At 65.8% G+C, this 25,208-nt stretch overlaps 1 protein-coding gene across 2 annotated transcripts in view; it reads right to left on the bottom strand.

The window, feature by feature from the left end:
* Positions 1 to 25,208, bottom strand: part of TRAPPC9 (trafficking protein particle complex 9) — a 154,136-nt gene that overhangs the window by 59,487 nt on the left and 69,441 nt on the right. For both annotated transcript variants that reach the window (XM_028533660.2, XM_028533659.2), the window contains one exon: positions 47 to 189. In XM_028533660.2, the coding sequence (XP_028389461.1) occupies positions 47 to 189 (143 nt within the window). The remainder of the gene's footprint in view (positions 1 to 46; positions 190 to 25,208) is intronic.

Below are 25,208 nucleotides of genomic sequence, written 5' to 3' on the forward strand. Positions count from 1 at the left end.
CGCCGGCCTCTGGAAGGCGCAAGGACCACGGGGACGGGCCGCTCACCTGGTCGCCGGCAGAGTGCTGCCCCGGGTGAAGAGCACGGACGGCTCCACCTCCACGTGCAGCCCCAGGGACAGGCTCCTGTAGTAGCCCTCCGCGTGGCCCGGGCCTCCGGAGTACTGGAAACTCAGGACCGCCTCCAGGGTCTGCGAGGAGGGAAAGGAGGGCGTGAGCGCTCCCCGAGCCGGAGCTGGCCGGCGTTCCCGCCACAGGCGGGCTCACAGCGACCCGTGAGGCTGAAGACAACCCCGCTGGCAGAGCTGCCAGTCTCGCCCCCGTGACCCCAGCCCTCCTGCCACCCCCCGCCTGCGTGCCAGCCACTCTCAGCCTTTTGGAACCCAGGCGCCTCTCACTGACTCCCCCGGCCTCGCACTCGTGTGCACACTTCCCGAGAGCCAGGCTCTGCCTCAGCACGAGATGAACGAGGCGTGGCCCCTGGTCTCAGAAAACTCAGAGAGCACTGAGCGAGCGAGTGTCTGGGCGAAGTAGCAAACAAACAAACAAACAAGGGGGCCAGCCCCGCCCCCAGCACGGACGGAGCAGCGGCCCCAAACTGCAGGTGTGCTGGCCAAGGAGGCAGGTACCTGGTGACGGCCCTGCAGAGCTGGGACCTGCTCAGCCACGAAAAATGTCACACTGGCTTTTCTGTCTGTCTTTTCAGAGTAATAATCTCAAAAGTCCCCTCTGGAGAGGGATGTAGTAGAAATCTCTGGGGAACTGAGCAACAAACACGCCGAGGCAGGTAACTTCGAAGTCCCACGTAACAAAGGAGAAATGCTCTCTCTCTGTTTTCTTGGAATTGGCTGTTTCTTCGCTCCGAGAGAATCAAGGGAAAGATATAATTATAGAGAAGCTGTGTGTCTAATTTGTGAAAATCAAGCACAGAAAGGGTTTTTGTGAAATCATTGAGTGTGACTGCCTTTCTTCCTTGATTAAAAAGGCCTTCTCGGCCGCATAAATCAGTGTTTCCATGAAACGCAGACTGGGCTGGTGAGGCAGCGACACGGGATGTCCGAGTGCCTCTCGGTCACCAGACGACGCACCGGGAGCCGCGCCCACTCTGCCGAGGGGCTGTCCCTCCTGGGGCGCCGCAGCCCCGGCTTCGAGGACAGGCTGGCACAGAGGTCACTGACGGGCGAGGAACCGGAGAGAGACATGTTTGTCTTCCAGGCACACGACTGATCGTTCGCCCTAGAATGCGTGGTCTTTCAACGGCCCCCTTTTACTGAGCACCTGCTAAGTGCCCGATGCTCTGCTAAGTGGCCTACACACACAGGGACTCTGACGCCCTTGGGAGCCCCACGAGGAAAGCCCCGTCCCCCAGACGAGGCTCAGAGCGGGCGGGCGGCAGGCCCAGCCCGGACCCAGGAAGCCGCACGCCCGGGGCGGGGACGGCGCTAACGCTGCACGGCTGTGCGGACCGCCCTCCTGCCGTTTGTGCACGCCGCTCAGGACGGCACTCCGCCCTCCGCCCGTCCGTTCCCTCGCCAGCCCCGGACGGGCGTCCGCTGCGTGGCAAGGGACTGTGGCGGGAGACACGGCACCGCCTTGAGGGGCTCCAGTCCCCCTGAGACACGAGCCCAGAGACACCTGAGACACACCGTGGTCGGTCACAGAGGTGTGTCACAGGCCACAGGCACGAGGGGCAGAAGGGACGTCTGCACCCGCTGGGCAGGAGCCGGCTGGGAAGGCAGGGCCGGGCTGTTAGTAAAGTGAAAACGGACACAAGGCAGAGAGATCCAATTAAACTAAAACCTCGCTCTTAAAAGTACCAATAAGAGCCCTGGCTGGTGTAGCGCAGTGGATTGAGCTTGGGCTGTGAACCAAAGCATCGCAGGTTCGATTCCCAGTCAGGGCACATGCCTGGGTTGCAGGCCACGGCCCCCAGCAACCGCACATTGATGTCTCTCTCTCTCTCTCTGTCTCTCTCTCTCCCTCCCTCTAAAATGAATAAATAAAATCTTTTTAAAAAGTACCAATAAAAGGGACAGTCCTCTCGTTTAGGCCCATCAAGGGAAAAAGAGAGAGAAACTAATTGTCAATACCAACAATGAAAGTGAGTGTCTTTCGGCACAGATTCTATACACATAAGGAGGAAAGTAAAGGAGTAATATTGTAAACAATTTAGCGCCAACAGATTCAACAACTTGGGTAGAACGGACACGTTACCCATGGAGCCGAGAAGAACAAGAAACCCTGGAGAGTCCCCGTGGCAACTGAAGACGCGGAACTCATTGCTGAAAATGCCCCCGGAAGCTCGGACGCGCCCTCCCCGCTGAACCGTACCCAACCTTCCCGTCAGGGGGCACGCCAGTTTTACGCAGCACACCCTCGGAAAACGGAGGAGGGGGAGAAGGCCCGAGTTCCTTCTGTGAGACCGGCACTGCCCAAACACCAAACCCGACAGAGAGCGACAGTGGCTCGGGCCCGGGTGCAGCCTGTCGGATGCCCGAGTGCACTCTTTCCAGCAGACCCCGCTCAGCTCTGCACCCCCCGTAGGCGCGGCCGGGGTCCCCACACCCCTGCTCACAGAGCAGCTCCTCCCTGGGCTCTTGTCACTGACCCTGCACCACAGGCGCATGGAGGCCAGGAAAGAGGCTCATTCCCAGGGGAGGAGCCTGAGGCTCCCGGAGTGGAAGTGACTGACCCGGCGCCACAACGCCAGTGACAGCAGGACCGGGGGGGGGGGGGGGGGGGGGGGGGGCGGGCAGGGCTCCCGGTCGCCTGAAGGAAGGTGGCCCTGCAGCTCCGGTCACACACTAGACACGGGGTGGGGGATGGAGTCCCCACCCTCGTCTGTGTTCCCCTCTGTTCCACACTAACCAGAGTCCCCCAGACCACCCCCAGCTCGCACCGTGCAGACATGGAAGCCAAGACTGGGGCAGGCAGACCCCCAAGCCCACACCACGCCAGAAGGGCGGGGCCGTGGCTCACACCCGGGACGCGGGGCTGCTGGCCCCGGCCCGCCCGCCGGCGTGAGGCCCCGTGCGCCTGAGTTAAAGTAAACGTGCCCTTCCGGAGCCAAACAGGAAATCAATGCGCTCCACATCAGTGTCGCCAATTTGCCTGAGAAAGTGGCTCTGCAAAGGTCACTTGTGCCGCCGGCGGGCTCCTGTTCTTTAACGGGGCCCGTGGAAGACACACGGAACGGATGGTCTGCTTCCGGGCAGAGACAGCCCACCGCGAGCCCCGGCGTCTTCTGTCAGGCCTGCCACCGAGCAGGAAGACGAAGGTGGCCATGCCCCCGCACAGCCCCCAGACCATGTCTCCGTGGCCGAGGAGGCGAACGGAGGTCTCCCAATTGCACCTTCTCCCCAGGTGCTCAGCAACCTGGAAGAGGAGAGCACATCCAGGGAGGAGGGTGGGGGCTGTGCGGTGTCGGGGCGGTGGGCGCACCCCCGGGAGTCCACGCCCCCACCGGGAACTGCGGAAGAAGGGGCTCCACCCACCTCTGCGGAGAGCCCACTGCATGGCGGGCGAGGGCCACCGTCCTCACAGGAAACCCTCCCGAGTCCCCGTCCCGCGTGCGGGGAAACCGCCCGCCGGCCCCTCCTCCGGCCCAGACCAGTCTGAGCGAGGGGCCCAGCTCCCTGCCCTCTGCGCTCCACGGCGGCCCGCCCATCCCCGCTGCCCGCCCCAGGGCCCAAGGGCCAGCTGTGCTGTGAGGTTCTGGACTGGACCCGGACCCAGCAGAAGCGCACCACGCAAGAGCCGGCAGAGCCGGGGTGGGTCTGCAGGGCCTCGCCCCGGATGAGAGCCCAGGACGCGTAGGTAAGGCGACCCAAGCCGACTCTGGGGAAGCGATGGCAAGCTGCAGGCGGTGGGCGTGGAGGTGGCAGGCGGGCGGGCCACCTCCCGGAGCAGCCACACCCACGCGCAGGGGGTGGCCCTGCACGCCAGCTTTTCTGTTCCCGAGCGCACCGCACACCGGGCACTCTGGGCCCGCCCGACAGCCTGCAGGGCACTCTGCCCCGACCTCTGGGATGCTGCCCCCGCTGGGCTTTGCGGTTCCTGGGGCAGCCCGTAAATGAGCTGAGATTGAAATCAGTCACTGAGGAGAGAAAATTCATTTCCGTTCCCCAGCCCCTGCTCCGAGTCTTCAATACTGAGGTGCGGGGTGAGAGCGGCACCGTGGCGTCACTGGGACAACCAGCTCCCAGTGCCCTCCCGCTGGCCAGGCACGGGACTTGGTGTCCACTCCCTGACCTAGAAGGGAGCCTCAGTCCTTCACACGCTCCCGGCGTCAGAACGCAGCCCTCACCACCATAGGCTGGTCCGCCTGGCCGGCTCTGGGGGAGCTTCCCGGACCCTGGTGCGTGCACCTGTTCACGCAGCCTCGTGGGCTCACGGGGCTCCTCCAGGCCGGGCTGGGCCCGAGGTGGGTACCAACATGGAGATGGAAACACGGGGCCTGGAGCCCCAGGTGACCCACGGGGTGGGAGAAGCAGCCTCACAAAGACACACCAGGCAGGGAGGGCCCTCCTGGGGCAGAGCTGTGGGCAGCGGCGGGCCACCACCGAGGCTGGCAGGGGGAGGTCGACAGTGTGGGGAAGACTTTTTCTGGCGAACGGAACGGCGTTCGGACAGGACGACAAGCTCCGCTCAGGACGCCCTGCTCGGGGAGCTGCGTGTCCTTCCACGTGGGCTCCCAGCCAGCCCCGCAGAGTGACAGACGGGAGAGGCCGGCGACAGAGGCCGGGTGACGACGGGCCCGCCCCCATGTGGTGCACCCACAGGCCCGGCCCCGGGGACACGGACGCCGGCCCTCGGTCATCACGGACGAGCTGGCCTGCTCTGAGTCCACAGGCACGGAATCACTCAGTGTCCGGCTCCAGCGGCTCAGCCTGCTGGGTTCTGGTCCGCCCACGGCTCTGAGTGTGCCGCGCGCGGCTCGGCCCTCTGCATTGCCGGGAGCACTCAGCCGTCTGCAACTACTGACCGGCGGTCGCCGGGCACAGGGGTCAGCCCCGTCCTGGGACAGCGACGAGGGTCCCCTTGTGTGCTTTTCCTCCCATTCCAGTCCCCATCCTGCTCACACTTCTCGTGACCTCTCAGAGCCCAGTTCCAACAACTGGCGGGGTCTCTCCAGCGTCAGCGTCCATCGGCTGACTCTTCCTCGTGCCGCAGCCCCTGCTCTCCGCTGCTTCTGCGGGCCGGCAGGGGTGCTGCCTCCGTGTGACCGGCGCAGGACCCGGCGGCGAGCTCGAGGGGACCCCTGGCAGCTTCCAGGGCACGCTCGTTGCGAGCCCCTCCTTCCCTCGGGCGAGTCCAGCCACCAGCCCTCCTGGGCTCTGGCCTATTCCCCCAGCCCTGTGCCGCCGCCACACCCTGCCCGCGCGCCTGCCCCCTGGGGGCTTGTCTCTCCTCTCCAAGCGGTCACGGCGCTGCGCTGGGCTTTCATTTCCCCCCCGTTATCTGACAACTATTATTTAAGTCGTTTCTCCCATTCTCCAGTGGCTCACAGCAGGACCAGCGCGTCACCAATCACTCTGCTGTGGCTGAAGTGGGCCTCTTCCCGGAGAAGCTCTCAGAAACCTCGGTGCCCCCACTACACCCAGAGAGGCAGGCAGGCCCCAGGGCCGCTCTCCTTCCCTGCCCCCCCCCCGACACCCCCCAAGTCACCTGAAATGCCCGGGAGAGCACACAGACATTCCTGCCCCCGGCCTGAGACCCCGGTGCAGCCGGTCTGGCAGGCCCAGGCACATGACACCCCTGAGCGACCCAAACCGGACAGGAAGCCGGGCCCTGGAGCCCTGCAGGGGTTCAGAAGCAGTGAGGCCGCCCTGTGGTGCCCGGGAGCAGACGGGGTAGGCCCCTGGCTCCCGGGACCGGGACAAGCCGCGCAGGGGACGGGCCGACTGGGGGTGCGGGCGTGGACAGGGCCGTTTCCGACGCTGTGAGAGGCCGGGCCCAGGGCAGCAGGCTGCGGAGGGGGCGTCCTCGGCGGCGGGGGCGGTGGTGCCGCGCGTGGGGGGGGAGGGGCGGCGAGCTGAACGGGACTGGTGTGGGCTGGGCCAGACCCGCGGGCTCCGGAACGCAGGTGAAAGGGAAGTTCTCCTTGAGAAAGTCACCGCCAGAAACGGTGGCCCCAGAGGGGACAGAGCGAGGGCAGGCGGCTCCGCGGTCCCAGGCCCCGAGCTCGACCGGGAGGAGACCACCCCGCCCCCGGCGGGACTGTAAGGGACGCTGCGGTCACCGCACGTTAAGGCAGCGGCTCCTGAGCAGGTGCCCCAGTGACAGGAGCTTTTGCACTTGGAGGAGACTTTCGCTGGGGAGTGTCATGCCGTGATGAATTACATGACTCCCGCTATCAAAGACATGCCCGTCATTAATGTTCCTCACCCAAAGAACAATCCAAACTCAGCCGACCTCCTAATGAAATCAGGCCGACGGATAAAAGGAGAGTGGGTGCTCACCTGTATTACGAAATTCTTAAATCAAAACAGCTTAATTAGTCCATTTGTATTTCGCAGGCAGCAGCCAGGCCTAATGAGTTTACCGCCAGCGGCACCGCTCAGGACGCTTGCCCCCGCTGCCGCCCCCCCGCCCGGCCCGGCCTCGCGCCGCCTCACTCGGCACAGCGGCGCGGCTCCGCCTCGTGGACCGAACGGGCGCGTAGTTCACCGCCTGAATCATGCACGGGCCTCCCTCTCCCCTGTCACCGTGGATGTCGTTATTTAATCTGTGCTGCTGTGTTAAGTAATTCACCCTTGAATTTCTCTGGCGCCCACAACACCTTGAGGATAAAACACACGAAGGGGAAAACAAGGTGTTAGAATAACGTTGAAAGAATTACTCTCGGAGAGGCGCCGGCCGGCTGGCCACGCAGCGCCCAGGCCCAGCACGAACAGAACGGGCTTCCGGCCCCGCGCCCTGGGCACAGCGAGGCCTCTGCAGGGGGAGCAGCCGCCCCCTCCCTGCAGCCGCGGTCCCGGGCGCTGCTGCAGAGCGCCGGCGGCACAGCAGACCTCGGGCATCGTGCAGCGCGGAGCTCGGGCCCGCTGCTCTGCACCCCGCCGCCCCGTGCAGCGCTGGTGCGGAGCCGAGTCGGACCTCGGTGCCCACGGGACCCGGGCCGTGGACCACTCACGGCCCCGGTCTGCTCTCCCAAAGCGTTAGGATGGTGTCATCGCGTGGACCAGCCGGGGCAGGGCTGCTCGGTGGACATGGGCGAGCCCAGACTCCCCAGAGAGGTCTGAAACGGCCCCCGTGTGCCTCTGGGCCGTGTCCACACACGCGACACTGAGGAGTGGGCGTCACTCCGTGAACTCGGATAACCTGTGTGCGTGTGCCTTCCAACAGCGCACCACAGGGCATAGCCCAGACAAGCCCCGAGCCCCCCGACGCGCCCTGGGGGCGGGCACGGAAGCTGCCCTCACGCTCATTACACAGACAAGCTCTGACAGATGTCGTCACACACAGCTTCATCCCCTGTTCTCCCGGCCAGCCCCGCGGGCGTCCTCCGTCCGCGAGGAGCAAGGCGGGCTCGGGGGAGGCAAGGAGGCACGGCAGGGCCGTGCTCGGGCTTTGGCCGGGCTGAGCAGGTGTGGACCCTGGTCCTGCCCCCACCAGGCCTGGGAACATGGCAAGTTCCTTCACCCACGAAGCCCCCGAGAGGCGAGGCAGCACCCGCCCGCACCATGCGGTGGGGACCAGAGGGCCCGGGAGGGGCCGGTGCCGAGGGGGAGCCCAAAGCACGGCAGTGCCGTCTGCGGAAGTCCATCGTGGGTTCCCCTGAGCCGAAGCACCCAGGACCGCTCCCCGGGGCCCCTTCCCAATGACAAGCAACAAAGGGCCCGTCACCTGTGACAACCGGAAGGTGTCGCTCTCATCCGGTCAGAGCTGCTGCACCTCCAAGTGCCGCCTCCCGACGTCCCTGCTCGTCGGGGTCAGCCCAGCCCAGGGGAGGCCCGGGCCGCCCAGCCTGGGGATGGGGGGGGGGGGGGCGCCCGTGCAGTCAGGCACACAGAGTGTCAGGGACGAGGCTTCCAAGGGCGAGCCCTCGGCCCCACATGCAGGCCCCTGCGGGCCTGCCCTGTCCCAGCACCCTGCATCGTCTTCATGCAGATGCAAAACCAGCTGGGAAACCCCTCCCGCCGCCAATCCCGAGCCCCTAAAGCCGGACTGCGTGATTCCCAGTGCTGCAGCCCGAGCCCCACGGGCTCTGTACGCCCGGCCCCAGCACCAAACGGAGCGTTTCTGAGCAGCGCTCTGGAGTCTGAGGTGCTCCCCCACCCTCGTCTCTGGGGGGTCCTCCCGTCGGCGCTGTGGGAGAGGTGTGGTGACAGATCCACTGTGTCCGTGGTTGCAAACCCTGCACTCTCCTTGGCCGCCAGCCAGGAAAGCCACTTCCTCCAGGAAGGCAGCCTGCTGGCCCCGCAGGTGGGACCGGAGTGACTCAGAGGGCAACCCCCCACACCCAGCCAGGTCACCGCCGGGACCGAGCCACCCGTGCCATCTGTGCCCAACCGCCGCCGCAGCTGGCGGGCCCGCCGCCCCCCCACGACACGGGCCACCTGTCGCTGCCTCTGCCAGCCCCCCCCACTCCCCTCCCCTCCCCGCCCGCCTCTGGGACTCCAGCTGTCGGCCTCCTCGGCGCGCAAGTGCTGGCCCCCAAGGCTGCCCGGCCTCTGCTCTCTTCTCAGCGCCCGGCCCGTCCCCGTCGAGGCGAAGAGTGAGGTCAGTGCCCCCGAAAATGCACGTGGCTCCTCTGCAGGGCACTGGCGAACCAGAGAGCACTCCTTCGTGAAGTCCCCCCACTGACTTTTCTATCCGGGTTCAGGAGAGATGGTCACACATGTGCTCCCTGTTCTACTGTAAGGGAAGTAGACCTCCACAAATGTGAGGCGGTCCGCGGAAGGTCCGACAGTGGTGGAAAAGTGACCAGACGGGAGCGGGTGCAGCTGCCTCCCCCCCCCCGCCCCGGTCGTGCACCCCTGGCTCCCCCATCCTCCGAGTGGACAGACGCCGGGCCTAGCACAGGAGCCCCACGAGGACCGCGGCCTGGCCCCCCGGAATCCGCGGCTGTGTCTGGTGGCAGCTCCGCCTCGCCTGGGGCCACGGGCGCCCCAGCCTCACCTCCGCCTGCTCGGGCCCAGCCCGGCGCACGTCCTCAAAACCGGCCTGGGCCGCGTGACAGCGGGAGAGGCTTCCCAGGGGGAGGGTGTCACCAGCAGAAGGACGAAGCGCTCGGCCCCCCGTTCTGCAACTCTGCGTCTCCCCCCCCCCCCGCCCACGGGAAAGCCACAGGTCGTCTGCACAGACCCAGCAGCCACCGGAGCCACGCGTTTTCAGGACGGGCCGGCCCAGGGCAGTCCTCCCGGAGAGGAGAGCGTAAAGGAAGACAGGCTCTAAAAACCTGACATTGGACAGCGAAGCTCCTCTGAGGAGGAAAAGCATTCAGAGCGAACTCGTGCCTTGGAGTCCTCTCCGGCGGAAGCCGGCGCCCGTGCTCGCGGGGACGAGGGGCCCTGAGGCAGAGGCAGAGGGAGACGGGCGAGGAGAGAGGCACGTGCCCCTGCGCCCTGATGTCTTCATGCATTTTAACGGCCTCATTAACATTAACGTAGCAGCAGACACGCGACAAGGGGACGAGAAGTTCGGGGTGACACACCCTGGAACTCACGAGCACCGTGTGCACCACCCAGGCCCCGACAAACGGCGACTGGCTTCCTGCTTCTCCAGCCTGCCACTCAAGTTCATTGTTCTGCTGGGAACAAGGCTTTTGCAAAAGGCTGTCCAGTGCGCTCTCTTCTCCTTGTGCTAAACAAAGGAATGAAAATGGTCTTATGTGGCTGGCGACCGTGTGCCCACCGGTGACAATCACGCACAGTCCAGGCAAGCTCTCTCGTCGGAGGTGCGAGGATGCAGGGCCCGCTGCTGCAGACCGCGGTGTGGGGCACGACCAGTGGCCTCGCCCTCCGCGAGGAGGCTCAGCCGGACGGCTCGTCCGGGAGGCCACTCCACGGCTGAGACCACAAGGGGCTTCGCCGCGCTCCCGCCCACCTTCGACACCGCGGTTCTCCTTCCGGGAGTCTGGGCTAAGAGCTGCACTCTGGAAGGCAGCAGCCGGGAGAGACCTCTCGGACTACTCTGGTGACGTCGTACAGCGGGACGTCACACGGCCGTTAAAATGACGTGGACGATGATGTGGCCAAAAGTCCTTCCGCGCTGACGCCAGTGAAGACACTGGGAGTGGAGACGCGGGTCCGACAGGTGAGACGGGCGAGTCTGAGGGACCGGGCTGCCCGCCACCGCTCCCCGGCCACACCGCTCAGCCGTCTGGTCCGCGGGTCCCGGGTCCCGCGCCTGCTGGTGAGAGCCGTGCTGCCGGAGGGCGTGGGTGACGCCGCGCCGTGGCAGGCAGGCCGGCAGGCAGGCAGGCGCTCCGTGCGTGAGTGGGGCCCCCACGACCAGGGCTCAGAGGAGAGAGTGGAAACACGCCGCCGCCGAGTCCGGGCAGGGACCGCGGTCGTTTGCCCTTCCTTCCCACATCGCTTTATTTTTGGCACTTTCCCACAGCACACGCGCCATGCTATTATGATGAAAATAAATCTCTGTAAACGTGAAACTGTCCGCTAAAAAGCCCCAGATGGAGGAGGCAGCAAAGTTATCATTAATATCCTCCGTTTCCACTGCGGCCTGGCTCCGGCAGGGTCTGACCCCCGTCCCGGTCACTCCGCGGGCAGCACGCCGAGACACTTCATTCCCGTTCAGGAGCCTGCGGGGCTAGGGGGTCCAGGGCCACACCCACACTCTCCCCAGGCCCCCCAGCCCTCGTGCCAGCCCAGCCCACCTCCCAGTGGCGACACGAGAACCAGAACGCCCCACATGGCCAGGGCTAACACTGCCCTCCGGTGCAGCCTCTCACTGGCAGGCGGGCCGAGGCCACGGAAGGCTCCCCAGAGTGAGTGGGGTCCAGGATGCTGGGTCTCAGACGGACCACGCTTCCACCTAGGAGCCCTGGGTCCGGGCTGGCGCATTAGCGACAAAGACGACCTCCCCGCCCAGGGGCGCCGGGCAGAGCGCCAGGCCCCTCAGGGCCACCGTCCTTCCGTGTCCCACAGTGAACCCCGGCAGCAGGCACCTCGCTGTTCTTGTCGTGTCCGGGTTCAGCCACTCGACCGAGGGGACAGGCTGGCCCCGGGGGCCATGCTCCCACCCCTGCGCCCCACTAGCTCTGCACCGGAGTGGCCCACAGCCCGCCAGTCGCCTACGGGAACAGACTCAGGGAGACACACACGCACAGTGGACCGCCGAGTTTCCCTGCACACGCCCCTGCCCCCCGTGGGGCCCGGGCCTCCCAGGGGTCGGCCCCACGCTCCAGTGCCGCCGGCCCCAAGTGACCAGGGGTCCTCCCAGAGCCCACAGGCACCCCCAGCGGGGGCTGCACCCGCTGCGACCATCTCGCACCTCGGGTCCCCCTGCGTGACCCTGTTTGCAGAGAGGATGCTGCTATCAATTCTTTTCAAAAGGTCTGAAACCCACTGGACTCCACTGAAAACCATACATTTCAGCTTCTTCTGTCTCTAACATCCTGGTCAAATATCCGGGTGGCCAGAGAGTCCACGTGGCTGCTTCCATGAGATGAAGGACACGTTTTCCGTTTTCACAGCGAACTGCGTTGATCTGGGTACTGCACGCTGACGGGACAGCTGCCCCAACACAACCAAAGGTGTTTCGAGGGAAGCCCGTCCAGGCCGGGCCCGGGCCCGGGCCCACGGCCCCCAGCACTCAGCCACGGCTCGTCCTGGCCTGTCGCCCGCCTGCACCCTGGGTGAGGTCTGTGTACCTGTCATACACGGTGGCCCTGCTGCTCTGCGACACGGGGCCTCACACGGGACAAACGCGGCATGAAGGCTGCAGGAGACGAGACGGGCTCGGGCAGGGCCGAGGCCGGCCGGCCTGGGTGGGCGTCACGGAGCCACGCTCTGTGAGAGGAAGCAGGCAGGCCTGTGGGGCCCCCGGCAGGGCCCCGAAGCTTCTCACCGGGGCTGCTCCCAGGAAGGGCCCCTCTGGGACCACCTGCACGTGGGCAGCCACTCCGCCACCTCTACTGTTTGGGTGTCAGACCACGACTGCCGGGGCGGGTTCTCCCCGGAGGGCGGCGGGAACCTCGCCGGAGAGCCGGCAGAGTGAGTCTCGGCAGAGATAATTAACTGCCGCGACCCGGGGAAGCGCGCAGATGAAAGGCGGCACGAAGCCAGCGGCGGGGCGGGGGCTTCAAAGGGCCCTGCTCTGCTGCCCACCTGCCTGCCCGCTGCGCGAAGTTACAGAAACAGCGGGGCTGCAGACACGGCTCTCGGCCCAGAGCTGCTCTCCCCGGCAGCCCCTCCGCGGCTGGCAGACCCCGCGGCTCCGGGACGGAGGTCTGCCCCTCTTCGGTGGAGAAGGCCCTCCCCCGCACCCGCAGGGCAGCAGGGCGGCACGAAGGTGCAGGGGGGGACGCACCCTCCGCTGAGGCGGGGCTCGGTGAGGCACACGTGTGCATACATGCACACATGCACGCGCACACACACAACACGCATGCAGGACAGAGCCGCGCAGGGCCCAGACACGCCTGAGGGCTGCGCCCAGCCCACAATCGGGGCCAGGCAGGGCAGGCACGAGGCTCTCGGCCCACCAGGTTACAGAAAAGGAAGCGTATTTCTGGGTGCGTGTCGAGTGCTGGCACTGTACATAAGACACCCTCCAGGCAGAACCTGACCTTGACCGCTCACTCGGGATCTGCGAGCTGAACTGGGAAGGAGAGGGTCGGAGTTTACCCGGTCCGGCCCCCACTTCCTCGTAAGGAGACTGAGGAGGCGAGAGGCTGACTGTGCACCTCAAGTGGGCAGCTCCGTCACCTGCAAAACTGGACCAAGAACCTGCAGTGCCCGGCCCAGCCCGGGGCGCGCAGCTCTCGGGCGCAGCCCTGTCCTCACTCACCCCGGGTCCCTGGCGGCCTCCCTCGTGAGGACGGGCAGAGCTGCCTCCGCATCACGGAGCTACCGTGGGCTCTTCTCCCTGAGACACAGAGTGTCGGCGCCAAGAAGGGGCTTCCGCTTCCGTGCCCGCGGAACCCACAGCAGTTCCCACGCCCCGAGAGGGAGAGCCCCCGAGGCGGAGAGCCCCCGAGGCTTGCACATGCACCCCTCCCCCAGAACAGCCCCCCGAAGCCCCGCCTGGAGCGCCAGGTGGCGAGGGAGCAGCAGAGAGGTGAGGCCCGAGACCCCAAGAGCAGGCTCCCGCCACCTGCGGGAAGACCCCCAGGCAGTGCTTGGCTGTACCCACACAGGCCCCCTGACTTCCCCTCCCTGGGGGTGGAGGTAAGGGCTCCCGGCCGTAGCCGACTCTCCCCAGGAGACTTGAGCGTTACTGGGGAGCCCTGCCTGTCCCCTGCAGGGCCCTGAGGGCCAGCCCCCGGGAGCCCCGGCTCTTTCCGTTGGCCTCGGGCTCCCCACCGGTGGCTCCATCCAGGCAGGGCAGCCCCCAGCCCCCGCACAGGTGAGCGCCTGAGACTCGGACAGACCAGCGACTCCTACAGGGCGAGATCCCGGCCCCCGCCTTCCGAAAGTCAGTGCCCACGCCCCTCTCCGCCACTGCGCCCAGCCGTGCCCCACAGGCACCCCCCCCCATGCCCGTGCTGCCTCTGGGCCTCGGGGCCTCGAGGGGCCCCCAGGACCACCGCTGGGAAACACGGAGAGTGAGACAGCCCTGCACAGCCCCGAGCCGCACACCAGACCGCACATGGCCGTGCCCCCGCAGGGCGGCAATGACTCCATGGAGCCCCCTAGGCAAAGGCGAGGAGAAGGGGGACCTGACCGAGAAACTAAGGCAGAACACAAAAGGCAGGACGGGGACGGGCAGCGGTGCTCGTGACTCCCTGCTAAGCGCCGAGGCAAGGCCCCGCGTCCCGGGAGGGGCCCCGTGCAGATTAATTCGCAGGCGCAGGAGTAGATAAAACTCCTTAAAATATTCAGGACCCTAAAGTGGTTCTGAGCAGAGGCCCGCTCTCCTGCGCCCGCCGGCACACTCCATCAAAGGGGACACTTTAATGAGGAGGCTCCGGCAGGAGGCGGAGGGCGGTGGCCGGCTCGCTGGCGTGTTCCACACAGCACTCTCGGCTTCTCTAGGAGAGAACACGGGGGTGGCCCCTCTCCTTCGTCCACTCGGCCGTTTCCGTGGACAGAGAGGGAGCTGGGAGCTGACACGCACCCACCGCAGGGAGCATTCTGGGTGGCGGTCACCGCTGCCCTGTGTGCTCGCTCCCACCCCTGGCGGGCGCTGGGCTAAACACCACCCACCGACGCATCGCTTTGATCGTCTCAGCGGGCCACAAGCCGACCCCCATCCTCACAGCGGCGGCCGGCGGCTGGCCCTGATGGCCCACGTGCTGACCGCAGTGACCGAGAGCATGGAGCTGTGTGGCGGGGAAGGGGCGGGCTAGTCGCCGCGCAGAGGCAGCCTGGGGGACCGGCGCGAGCGCAGACCTCGGAACCACGCAGACCTTTCTGCTCCCCTCTGGGCCGTGGGGCAGGGGCACGCGGCTGCCCCGGGCCCAGCCCTCAGACCCACCCTGGGAGGAGCCGGGTGGCTGAACGTGACAGCAACTGGACGTCACCACCACCACCCGGCACACCTGGGTGCTCCCCACCCTGGAGACCGGATGATCACTCCGGGGGGCAGCAGGGGGCGGGGCCCGAGGGAGAAGCAGAAGCTGCCCACGGCACACGAGGGGAAGGAGGCGGCTCCGAGCTGCGCGGGCAGCAAGCGCCAAGCCCAGAGGTGCGACCAAACACAGCGAGATGGGGGACCCCGAGCTGCTCCGGGGGGAGGAACAGGTGGGGCGTGGCGGCAGCGGCGGAGGGTGGACGCAGGCTCCGAGGGCGGAGGGATACTGAGAGGTGCGAGGCGGCTCCCCAAGGCTGGTCCCTCCGCGCCGCAGGACGCCCGAGCCGCGGCGGAGCGGGAGGAGGGCGGGTCTGGCCCCGCACCCGCTGGGAGAGACCCTGGGCGGGCAGCTCTCCCAGGCAGGGGAGTCGCATCTAGGAGCGTGGCCGTCACGTCCCCGGAGCCGGCCCGTTTCTACACGTGGCACGCTCTCTCCGTGAGAAAATTCCAGAGCAGTCCAGCTGGGCACTCCATGAACAGCCTTCCTTCCCCTTGGAGAGCAGGTGAGGGTCACACGGAGCCGGAGGGAGCCGCTGAGTCACCCGTTTGGCTGGCGCTGTCATTGCTTTATTGATGCTGATGCCTGTAATTTACCGATTTCGGGGGCCGTCACACTGAGTCACGTACCTCTCCCGGGCACTAAAACTGACTCAAGATGCCACCGCTTTCACAGACAGCACACGCCTGCTGCGGCTGGGGGTGTGGGCGGCCGGGCTGCGCCCAGGTCCGGGGCACGCCCTCCGGCGGCAGCGGGGGTGGGGGGCCTGTTAGCCGGGGGCGGGGAGGGCCGGCATGAACGTGCGGTGAGCGGGGGGGAGGAGCGCCATGACTCCCTGCAGTGCCCGGAGGCAGGACAGCAGCAGGGGACCGCGTGGGCGGGGCTCCGCGTATCCCCAGCACCCCCACGCCGCCAGAGCACGTGGTCACACGTGGGGCCCACGTGAACAGGAGGGAGGCAGCCCCTTGCCTGAACTGGTCCCTCTCGGGTCCTCCACCACCAGGCGGCGCGGCGCCACAGCAGGGCAGGGTCTCTGCAGCCGGGGAGCCTTACTGACCCACCGGGACACGCGGCTACCGCCTGCTAAGAGGCCGGCGCCTGGTCTGGGAGGCGGCGGTGAGGCCGTGCTGCCGTCCTGCAGGCTGGAGTGAGGGCCCGAGGGGGGCGGTGCCCATACAGTGCACAGTGCGCAGCGAGCGGACGCCGGCAGCCTGCGCCGGGTGCGGCACCGGGGAGCAGCGACCGCGGCAGGACCGAACCGGCGAGCAGCAGAGGCGGGCTGGACGTGTGCTCTCTCAGAAGGAACTCGGGAAACGGGCTCCGGTCCAGCACCGTGCTCGTGGGAAGAGATACCACGTCAGGTGCACGTGACCTGGAAGGTGAAAATGCATCCCTCCCAAGCTTAGGGCCTGCGGAGGCCCACAGTGTGCGGCGACCGAGCTACAACGCCATTTACGTTCAGCCACTTATCTCTTGAGGTCATGTCTGCGTGCTAATCTTAGAGCTCACAGAGTCTGTGAAGGCCTGTTTCTCACGGAAGTCCAAGGAGGTGACCACCACTAACCCCGCTTTACAACTAGGAACCCCAGCCCCGCCCCCGAGGAGCAGCGCGACAACCCGGGTGGGCCGTGGACAGGAAGTCCACTCACCAGAGTCCAGCCGAACAAAGTTTCGGCGCAGGCAGCGTCAGCCCCTACCAGAGCAGCACACCCCCGCCCAAAACACGGCCTCTGACCTGCACTGACGGCCAGTGGCTGCTGAGTGAGCGGACGTCCCCGGCTGCAAAGGGAACCCGGGGCTCCAGGTGTCAGCAAAGGACTCGATCCCCTCAGGACCTTCAGGGACACCGTCTGAGGTCTCTGCGGGCCACCACAGCCCCCTTCGTGGGGAGCTGTCTTCTGTGCACAGGCAAGGCCACTGGAAGCATGTCCGTCACGGTGCGCTCAGCGCCACTGGCCCCAGGCGGCAGGAGCAGGAGAGGCTGCGGAACAGAGGCTGGGCCGAGAGGAGGCCCCTCCCAGAAGCCGGAGGGTTGCGGGCTGCCCCTGTCGTGGGGGGGGCCAGGGCACAGGATCGCGGTGGGGGCGGGGGGGAGGGCCACAAAGAGAGATGGGACGCGCTGGGGCCACCTGGCAGGCTGACCTGAGAGCTCTCCAGCCGTGGCCCCTGCAGCCCGTCCTGCAGTGCGGCTGTGGACCCCACCCGTGCCCAGACACCACCCCTGTCCGTTCCCTCTGGGCTACAGGCAGCATGAAAGCAGTTTTGCTCAGTGGGATCCAGGCCTTCTTCACTTGGCCCTCCTCCAGGTGTCACGCCAAAGCCATCGGCAGGGTGAAGGTCTCCAAGAGACCCAGGGGCACAGCTGTGTTATAACACCCAGGCCAGAAGACAGTGGGGTAGGGGGCTGGGGCAAAAGCCCGCCAGCTGGACGTTGGCCGGCCGGTCAGCCGCAGTCAGCAGGCACACAGCGGGAGCGCTGTCCTTTGGAGCAAGCTCAGGAAACCAGGCTAATTTTACCCGCAGCCTCAGAAAACCGATCCGGATGATGAATTGGCTGAACGAAACTGCAATACATTATAAAGCGGAGCCGAGGGCCTCCCAGGACCCCCCCAGAAGGGCTTGGCCCAGTCACCCTTCCACCCTGGGCCCCTCAGCACAGACTGCACCCCAGCTGGGCCCCGTCCCGTCCCCTGGGCCTGCTGGCCGCACCGTCCCCGCTGCTCCAGGCACCGCAGCCACCTGCCCTCTAAGGGCCCACTTCAACAAAACAACTTCAGTGCCTTTAGTCTCTCGGGGCACGTGGACACTGTCACGTCAGTAGGTCGTGTCACACGCGCGTCTCGGGCGACAGCGACATTCCCGTCTCAGAGGTTAGAGCCCGAGACGGGACGACATCGGGTAACTTCCCCGGGTCGCCCGGCTCAGCGATAAAGCAGGGAATTCAGCCGGGTCTTCCGACCCCAAATCCTCCACCTCCCACCGTGAGGTCTCCCAATGCCACCACCTCTGTTTGAGCCTTCCAAGTTGCTCTCAGCCCGAAGGGCACCCCCTCCCTCTCAGCTAGGCCCCCACAGAACCGCGTGGGGCCCCCTGGAGGGTGCACCCTGATCACAGCTCTCCTGTACCACCTTCTGCATCCGCCTCCACAGCCCTGCAAAGCCAAGCTCCTGGACTCCAAGTCCCATCCACACTCCGAGGCCTCGCCCCGCCTGACGGGAGCCCGGGAGGTGTTCGGAAGGTGAGGGGAGACCGATGTGCCACGAGCTTTCTTCACACGCGTGTGGGATCGTGGCGCATGCACGCTCAGCCCGGCCCAGGCGCTCTGGCAGATGCCAGCACTGGAGAACATGGGGCCTGATCTCAAACCGGGCCCTACCTGCCCGCACCGCAACTCGGAAACTAAGGCAAATCTGGGCTCCAGAAGAAAGTCCCTGCGACTCCCAATGTGGTGGGATTTCTCTTCCCTTTTACCAGGGAAATCAGCACAGCCGGCCCGAAGCGGAAAAGGATGAATGGAGCCGGGACTCTGCCAGCTCCTCTCTTCAGCGGATGGGAAAGATCGTTAGCATCTCCCTGATTTGCAAGCTTCTGAGTTAATTAATACAATAGAGTGTGCTTCTCCCAGAAAGGAGTTTTAAATAGATTTCGGCTTTAAGATTTCTCAGCTCTACCCAGCTTCGCTGCAGTACTTTTAGTCAATCATTCATTCACTCTTTTCACTCATTCAAAGTTCACGGAGCTCATGCTCTCACCCAACGCCGTGCGAGGCTCTACGAGCCCCGAGGTGCGTGTCTTTAAGATGTTACGGAACAGGGCCAGACTAGCAGACATCACATGGAGCCCTGCGAGGGGTCTGCGGGCCCTGAGTGGCGGAGCGAAGAGACTGCACTGTGCCCAAGGACATCTGGGAGGCCTCCTCGGAGGAGGCGGCTCTGCAGGGAGCCACCCAGCCACTTGTGGACAGGGGACACGGGTGTGAGGACAGGGTGAGGTCGCTGTAGGGAAAGAACATACGGTGCAGGCAGGAGTCGGGGCGGAGCCAGCGGGTCATCCCAGGGCTCTGGGGCCGTGGGACCTGGAGACCCAGGAGGGACGGTGCCATGAGACAGGCTGCAGGAGCCAACCGGGGAAGATCACGGAGGGTCTGGGGCCTGGGGTGGTTCGGGCTTCCTCCCAGGAGCCCTGGCAGAGCTGCAGGCACTGCCCTGAGGGAGAAGGCTCTCTGGCCATATGGGAGCGGGCGGCCAGGCTGACCGAGGCAGGGGGGCCAGGGTGGGAAGGGTCACAGGGGCCCAGGGAGAACTGGCAGGGCCAGGGCAACGGCAGCACCGGCAGCACCAGGGCTGACGGACTGGCCTGGGGAGGAGCTGGTCCCCTCCAGTGCTGTGTGTGGTCACAGCACACTGTGAAGTTGTCACCGCAGGCGACGCCAGGTGCCTGTCCTGCTGCTCATGCACCTGCAGTTCTGATGGAAAATCAATGCCTTAAGCCTCGCCATCGTCTGCACGAGGTTCTGCCGTGGAGCGCCAGGATCCTTCCAGTGGGGGCTCAAGGGACAAGTAAGACAGCCCTGTGACCGTCCCCCATACTTGCTCTAAAGGTGACTCCCGGCACCGCCACCTGCAGTGGGGGTGGGACCTGCGACTTGCTCCTAACGAACAGACTTGGTGGAGGTGGCAGGGCGCACGTGACACACACACACGGGATGACATTTCCTGGGGCTCCAGCGCCCGCGCCGCTGGGGTCTCTCCCACTCCCAGCCGCCTTGGCGAAGCCGCGGGGCCGAGGAGGGGCAGGGGGGCGCCTGGCTCTGGACGCGCGGCAGCAGCGCCAGCCCTGCCCCAGGCTCCGGGAGGGCGGAGACACGTCCGCAGCCTGGGGCGCCGGCCAGGTGTGCTGGGGGCCTGGGGGCGCCGGGCAGGTGTGCTGGGGGCCTGGGGGCACCGGGCAGGAGCAGGGCCCCCGGACCAGCGCCGCAGACCAGCTGTCCCACCGGGATCCGGGCCCAGGTCCAGCGGCACCGGCTGACAGATGGGAGCAGCCACGCGGGGCGTCTCGGAACCGCTGAGCAGACACAGGAGTCCACGGTGTACGGGTTCTGCAAAGGGCAGCCACTGAGGCGGTCCCCAGGCAGAGGACAGCTCGGCCTCGGCGTCCTTGACCTCACGAGCTCACCAGGCATGGGGTCAGGGCGCCTGTGCCCCGTCCCCTCGGCCACGTGCCCGCTCCCACTGGGTGGCCCCTTCAGACTCTGTGAAACTTTCCTTAGAGCCCTCCCTGAGGGGGTAGGTGCTCACCCCCTTTGGACCCGTTTCTCTTGACTTCACTGATTATGATAATCTTCTCCTAAACGCAGCTACGGAGCTCATGACCCCGCACTCCCACTCGGAGGCCGACATCGGCGGGTCACGCAAACTCGGGGAGGGAAGAACGCCGCCCGCCTCTGATGCGGCAGCCCACACGGGAGGGGCCCAGGGGCCCGTCGGCCGTCCGGGCAGCGGACGGGCAGCCGTGCAGCAGCCCGCTGCCCCCGGGAAAGGGGCCCGAGCGGGCGGCGACGTGGACGGGTCTCCCCAGCACGGTGCGGAGGAGAAGCCGGACGCAGGAGAAGCGCGCGCGCACTAGGTCGTTTACGCGAGGGCCCACGACAGGCGAGACAGCCTGTGCCCAGCCGTGGGGCGGTGGTGACCCGGGGAGGAGGGGCTCCGGGGACGCTGCCGCGCCCTCCTCCTGCTCTGAGGGGGCCACACGAGAGGACCCGGACTTCCCGAGGCCCGAGAGGGTAGGCGACACTTCGCTGAGCGGTGCTGGGACCCGGGCGTCTTTCTGACTTTGAACCTTGGGTCACTAGAAACTTCATTTGGAAAAAGCTCCCCTTTCCTGGGCAAACACGGGCAGCGCCAGCTGGACAGATGGCCCCGCTGAGCCCTCACACCCGCCCTGCCACGAGGCGCCGTCCTCACCTTCCAGACAGGGTGCCGGTGGCCCGGGGCCGGGGAGACCTGCGGCTTCCATAGCTCAAGAGCCAGGATTCAGACCGAGGGCTTCCGCACAACGGAGCCCGTGCGGTATTTTCACCAGACCCCTGAGCGCCTCGAGGGCGGACCCTGGCCTGCCCCACTCTGCTCCCCGCCCCGCCCCCCCAGTACCAAGCCCAGGCTGACGGAGGAGGGAATCGGCGTCGTGACCACGCAGCGGCCACGGGGGCAGACAGAGCACTGCACTCGGGGCAGGCAGCGTGCGGGGGCTTCACTCGCGCACTCGGGTGGCCCTCTCCGTGACGCTGCGAGGCTGGCGCTGTCACCACCTCTGCCACCCGGGGAGGGAGCGGGGTGGGTCGGGCAAAGACCTGTGTCTATGCACGTGTGCGCGTGAAGAAGGGACCCCGAAGGCTCCTGCCCCCGCGAGGGCCCCGGGCAGCGGCCACAGCCCGGAGAACACAGGGCGTCTCCCAAACCTGCCTCGCACCCCCGCCCCCCACCCCAGGCCTGCTCCCGTGAGCATCTGCCAATCACAGCGCGTGGACTTCCACCGATCTAAAGCCTGAGCCCGCCTCCTCCCCGCCCGAGAAGCCCCGCCGACCTGAGAATGACGCTGTCAGCAAAGGCTTCTGTACGCCCCGCTGCCTCCCGACGGCTCGCCACTGCCGCCCACCCCGCACGGCCCGGCTGGCCCCACGGCCACCTGCAAGGCAGACGCACACGGTCTGGTTCCAGATCCACCTCGAGATGGGCGAGCTGGCTGACACGGACAAGTCCACTGTGGGCTGACGGTGCAGGCTCCTTACCAGCCACACGCCCTTTATAGTTGGCATCTTCGTTCAAAAACACACTTCTGACGTACACGCTATCAGAGGGTTCTAGATTGTTCCTGAAATTTCTACCTGGGGTCATTTGCTTGCCGATTTGGTTACCCAGTTCTTTCTTCCTGGGCGACTGACACCAAACGATTTAGGCAATCCTTTAAAAGAGAACAAAAGTCCACCTCGTGACACATTTTTAAAAAATAAAACATCTTTGAGAAAACAGTGTTGTATGTTTCTGTTTTCTAGAAGATTCGCCAGAGATTTGCAATGCACAGCTGGTTTCTAACCTGCAGCAGCCCGCTGGCTTGCTCAGTGACGAGGGAAGAATTATGGACCACAGACTCGTTCTTTCCCTGTGGTTTAAAAATAGAAGGGGCCATTGTAGAGCCTGACCCGAGCGGTTTATCTACAGACGCCTGTGAGTGTGCGGACTCCCAGCACTGAGTCCCAAGCTGGCACCCAGGGGAGCCCAGAGTCTCCCCAGTCTCTTGGGGATTCACGGCCTTCCGGATGTTTCCGGCCTGGGTGCGGGCAAACCCCTGCACGGGCGAGCGCACTCCGAAGCTTCCGCCCCTCCCCCACAGAGTAAGGGCGGTGCCCGCCCTGGCGACTTCCCAACACCGACCGGGAGGGGCCTGTGCGCCACGGAGGCTGGTGCTCAGGGTGCGGCCGCCCACGCTCCCAGCCCCCCGGCCGCAGCCCCTCCCCTGGCTCCGCTCCGCAGGCTGCACTGGGTGCAGCCCAGTCCCAGGCCTGGCCCCTGCGCCGTGGTCCGAGACCCTGCCCCCCCCTCTCCCACCCTCTCCCCGGGCGGGTGCCCCTCCGCCAGTGGTTCCCTTCCTCTCGCTGCCTGCGCTAGTCACAACTCATCCCCGGGATTGGGCCCCAAGGGCCGCCTGTCTAGGTTACAGCAGACATCCGTGCCGCCTCTCTGCAACACCGATTCTGTTCTCGGGGCTGGAAGAGGTGCTCGTCCAACTCCTCCTGCAACGTGCACTGCGTGTGGGTAGGAGACCTGACCCCACCCCGACGCAGCAGGCCTCCTGGTGGCGGGGTGGGGCGCTCCTGAAGAGCGGAGGGACCGAGCCCACTCCCCAGCCCACCACGTCTCTATGCGTTTTGCACTCACTCACTCCCTGACGAGTCCCTCGCAGGGGTGTCCACCCGGCAGCCCACGGACCTCGTGCGGCCCAACACAAAACCCCAAATTTTTGTAAAACATTATGAGATTTGTTTGTGATTACGCGCCGCGGCGTGTTGAATGTGCGGCCCAGGGCAACTCTCCCTCTTCGGGTGTGGCGCGGAGCCGCCCTAAGGTGTGCCGCTGTTATTTTATTCTCTGAACTATTTTTTACTGATGTTCAAATACAGTTGTCTCCATTTTCCCTCCCCCACCTTCCCCCTAGTTTCAGCGCGTGGTGTCAAGGGTGTTCCAGGTAACGAAGGAGTATTACAGAAATACGTGACTTTCCAAGCCAAGGGAGTGGCGGAGCTAGAGAAATCACAGGTGGCCGACGGGAACAGTGTGTCTTAAGGAGCCGGATCTTCTTTCTCCGCACGTGTGTCCACATTCAAATTAAAAGACGACTTTAGCACCGCAGTGCTACAAAGCTAACTTTATTGTTCTATTTTTGGTCCTATGGGCAAGGGCGCAACCTCCACTAATATTAATCACTCCTGCTGCTCGCTCATTTGCTGGGTGTACTCGCTGCGCGAGCATGAAGTGCGTGGGGTTCTCGTCTCCGCGGCAGAGCGTATGCAGGCATTCAAATGCCCCTGAGCCCCGGAGAACAAAGCACACGACTGACAGACTCTTCCAGGCAAAGGGTTAACGGTAACCATGGCAACGCCTCCCAGAATAGCAGCATCTGCAGCAGCATTCATGCTGGGGCAGTCGGCAGAATGGTTATAAATACACCTATTAGCAGCCTGAGCTGAATCTTTAAACAGCGCTGCTGGGAGCAAGGGGGCCTAAAAATAGCTCTGCACGACCGCACTTGAAGACGTGTCCTCGGAAACACGGCATCCCGTGCACACACAGCCCCACACGCACGGGCAGGTTCTCGATTCTCCCTTCCCTGGTGCCAAGACGCGCACGCTGCAGGCTCACGACAGCCTACGTGACGTTCCACGACCTTCTCGCACCACGCTGTTCCAGCGAGAACCCCCAGAACAGAAAGGGCCACCAGTGGTGGGTCCGGCGCGGCCAGCTGGCTGCAGCCGCGCCCAGCGGGATGGCTGCTCCCGCAGCGACCCCACGTGCAGGAGCCCTGGCGCGGGTGAGCAGCAGCCCCCCCAGCGAGGGGCCCTTGCCTCAGGACCGGGATACAGGCCGCGTCTTGCACACGGTCTTCCCTCGCTGCAGGAGCACCTCCCCCACGTTCCCCCGAACCAGAGTCTGTTCCCTCCACAGAGCCAGGGAGCCGCGGCGCAGCCGCGTCCCCAGTCCGCCTGCATGAGCAAACCAGCCCCCCACGCCTCCCCTCTCCGTCTGCAGAGAGGACGAGGGACACGGGCATCTGAGGGCTGTTCCCGGGAGCACGCGGCAGAGGATGGGCAAGCCACCGCCCACCCGCCCGCCCAGCAAGGCCCCTTCCCCCTGCCCGCGCTCTCTGACTGCATCTGCTCCCACGGGCGAGGCCGTCCGGAGGGCTGGGACCGTGGGACCCGAGCTACGCATCCCCGCAGCTCAGTGCCCACAGACACTGCCCCCCGTGCCTGCTGGCCCCTCCTGGCCAGGACCCTGGCTGCACGGGCAGGCCCCAGACGGGAGGGGTCGAGGGGCAGGACAAATGTGCGTTTTGGCCAGCTCCACGGAAGGGGCCCTGTGGTGCTTCATCCCTGCCATTTCTGGTGTTACAGACCTTTTTTTTAATCTTCCCAACCTGACAGGCACAGACCTCACACGTGTGAACTGCCTGTCTCCATCCGTCACCTCCTCTGCAAAAACATGAACCGCTGGGCACCGAGCACCTCGCGAACGTGAAACGTGCTGCCGACGCCACAGACAGAACCGCTGCCCTGGGGTGGGGGGATCAGGCGCTGGAGAGGGGAATGCCAGGAGGGCACGGGGCTGGGGGGCACGGGGGTGGGGGAGAGGGACCAAGTGGGAGAGCAGGGTCAAGACCACGGAGCCGCTGCCTCGAGGTGTGTCTGCCCGCGCTTCCCCCCGGCCAGTGTCCACAGGAGCCTCAGTGAGAACGTTCAATCGTGTGGTGGGCGGCAGGGCAGGCTCGGCTCAGAGGTGGGACAGGAGCGTCCCTGTGTCCCCACGGCCGAGCCAGGGGCACCAGCAGCAGGGCCCCTGCAGGCTCCTGGGGGGGAGGGGGGAGGCTTGCCAGAGCCACACCCACCCCTCTGATGTCTCCCACCGTCAATCAGGTGCCACTGAGCGCCCCTCAGAGTGGCGGCAGCGAGTCCTCTGTCCCTGCTGCTGCGTGGGTCGCGTCCCTGTCTCCTGCGTCCTCGCTCCCTCTGCCCTTCCAACTGCTGCTTTGTGCTGGGTGTATGACACATGCTGACAGACGCAGAACGTGGTGGGCACGTGACTCTGCTGTACATCCCGCTGCTTGGCCTCCCCTGCAGCGCTCTGCAGGGGTCTGCTGGGGTCAGACCCACTGCACCCCCCCCCACGCTCACGGCCCCCCTCCGTGCGCCGGGCCTCGGGGGCCCTTCCCTGCCCGAGGCTCGTCGGGCGGCGTCTTCTGAAG

Source organism: Phyllostomus discolor, chromosome 7 (assembly GCF_004126475.2).
Source record: "Phyllostomus discolor isolate MPI-MPIP mPhyDis1 chromosome 7, mPhyDis1.pri.v3, whole genome shotgun sequence".
Classification (NCBI taxonomy): domain Eukaryota; kingdom Metazoa; phylum Chordata; class Mammalia; order Chiroptera; family Phyllostomidae; genus Phyllostomus; species Phyllostomus discolor.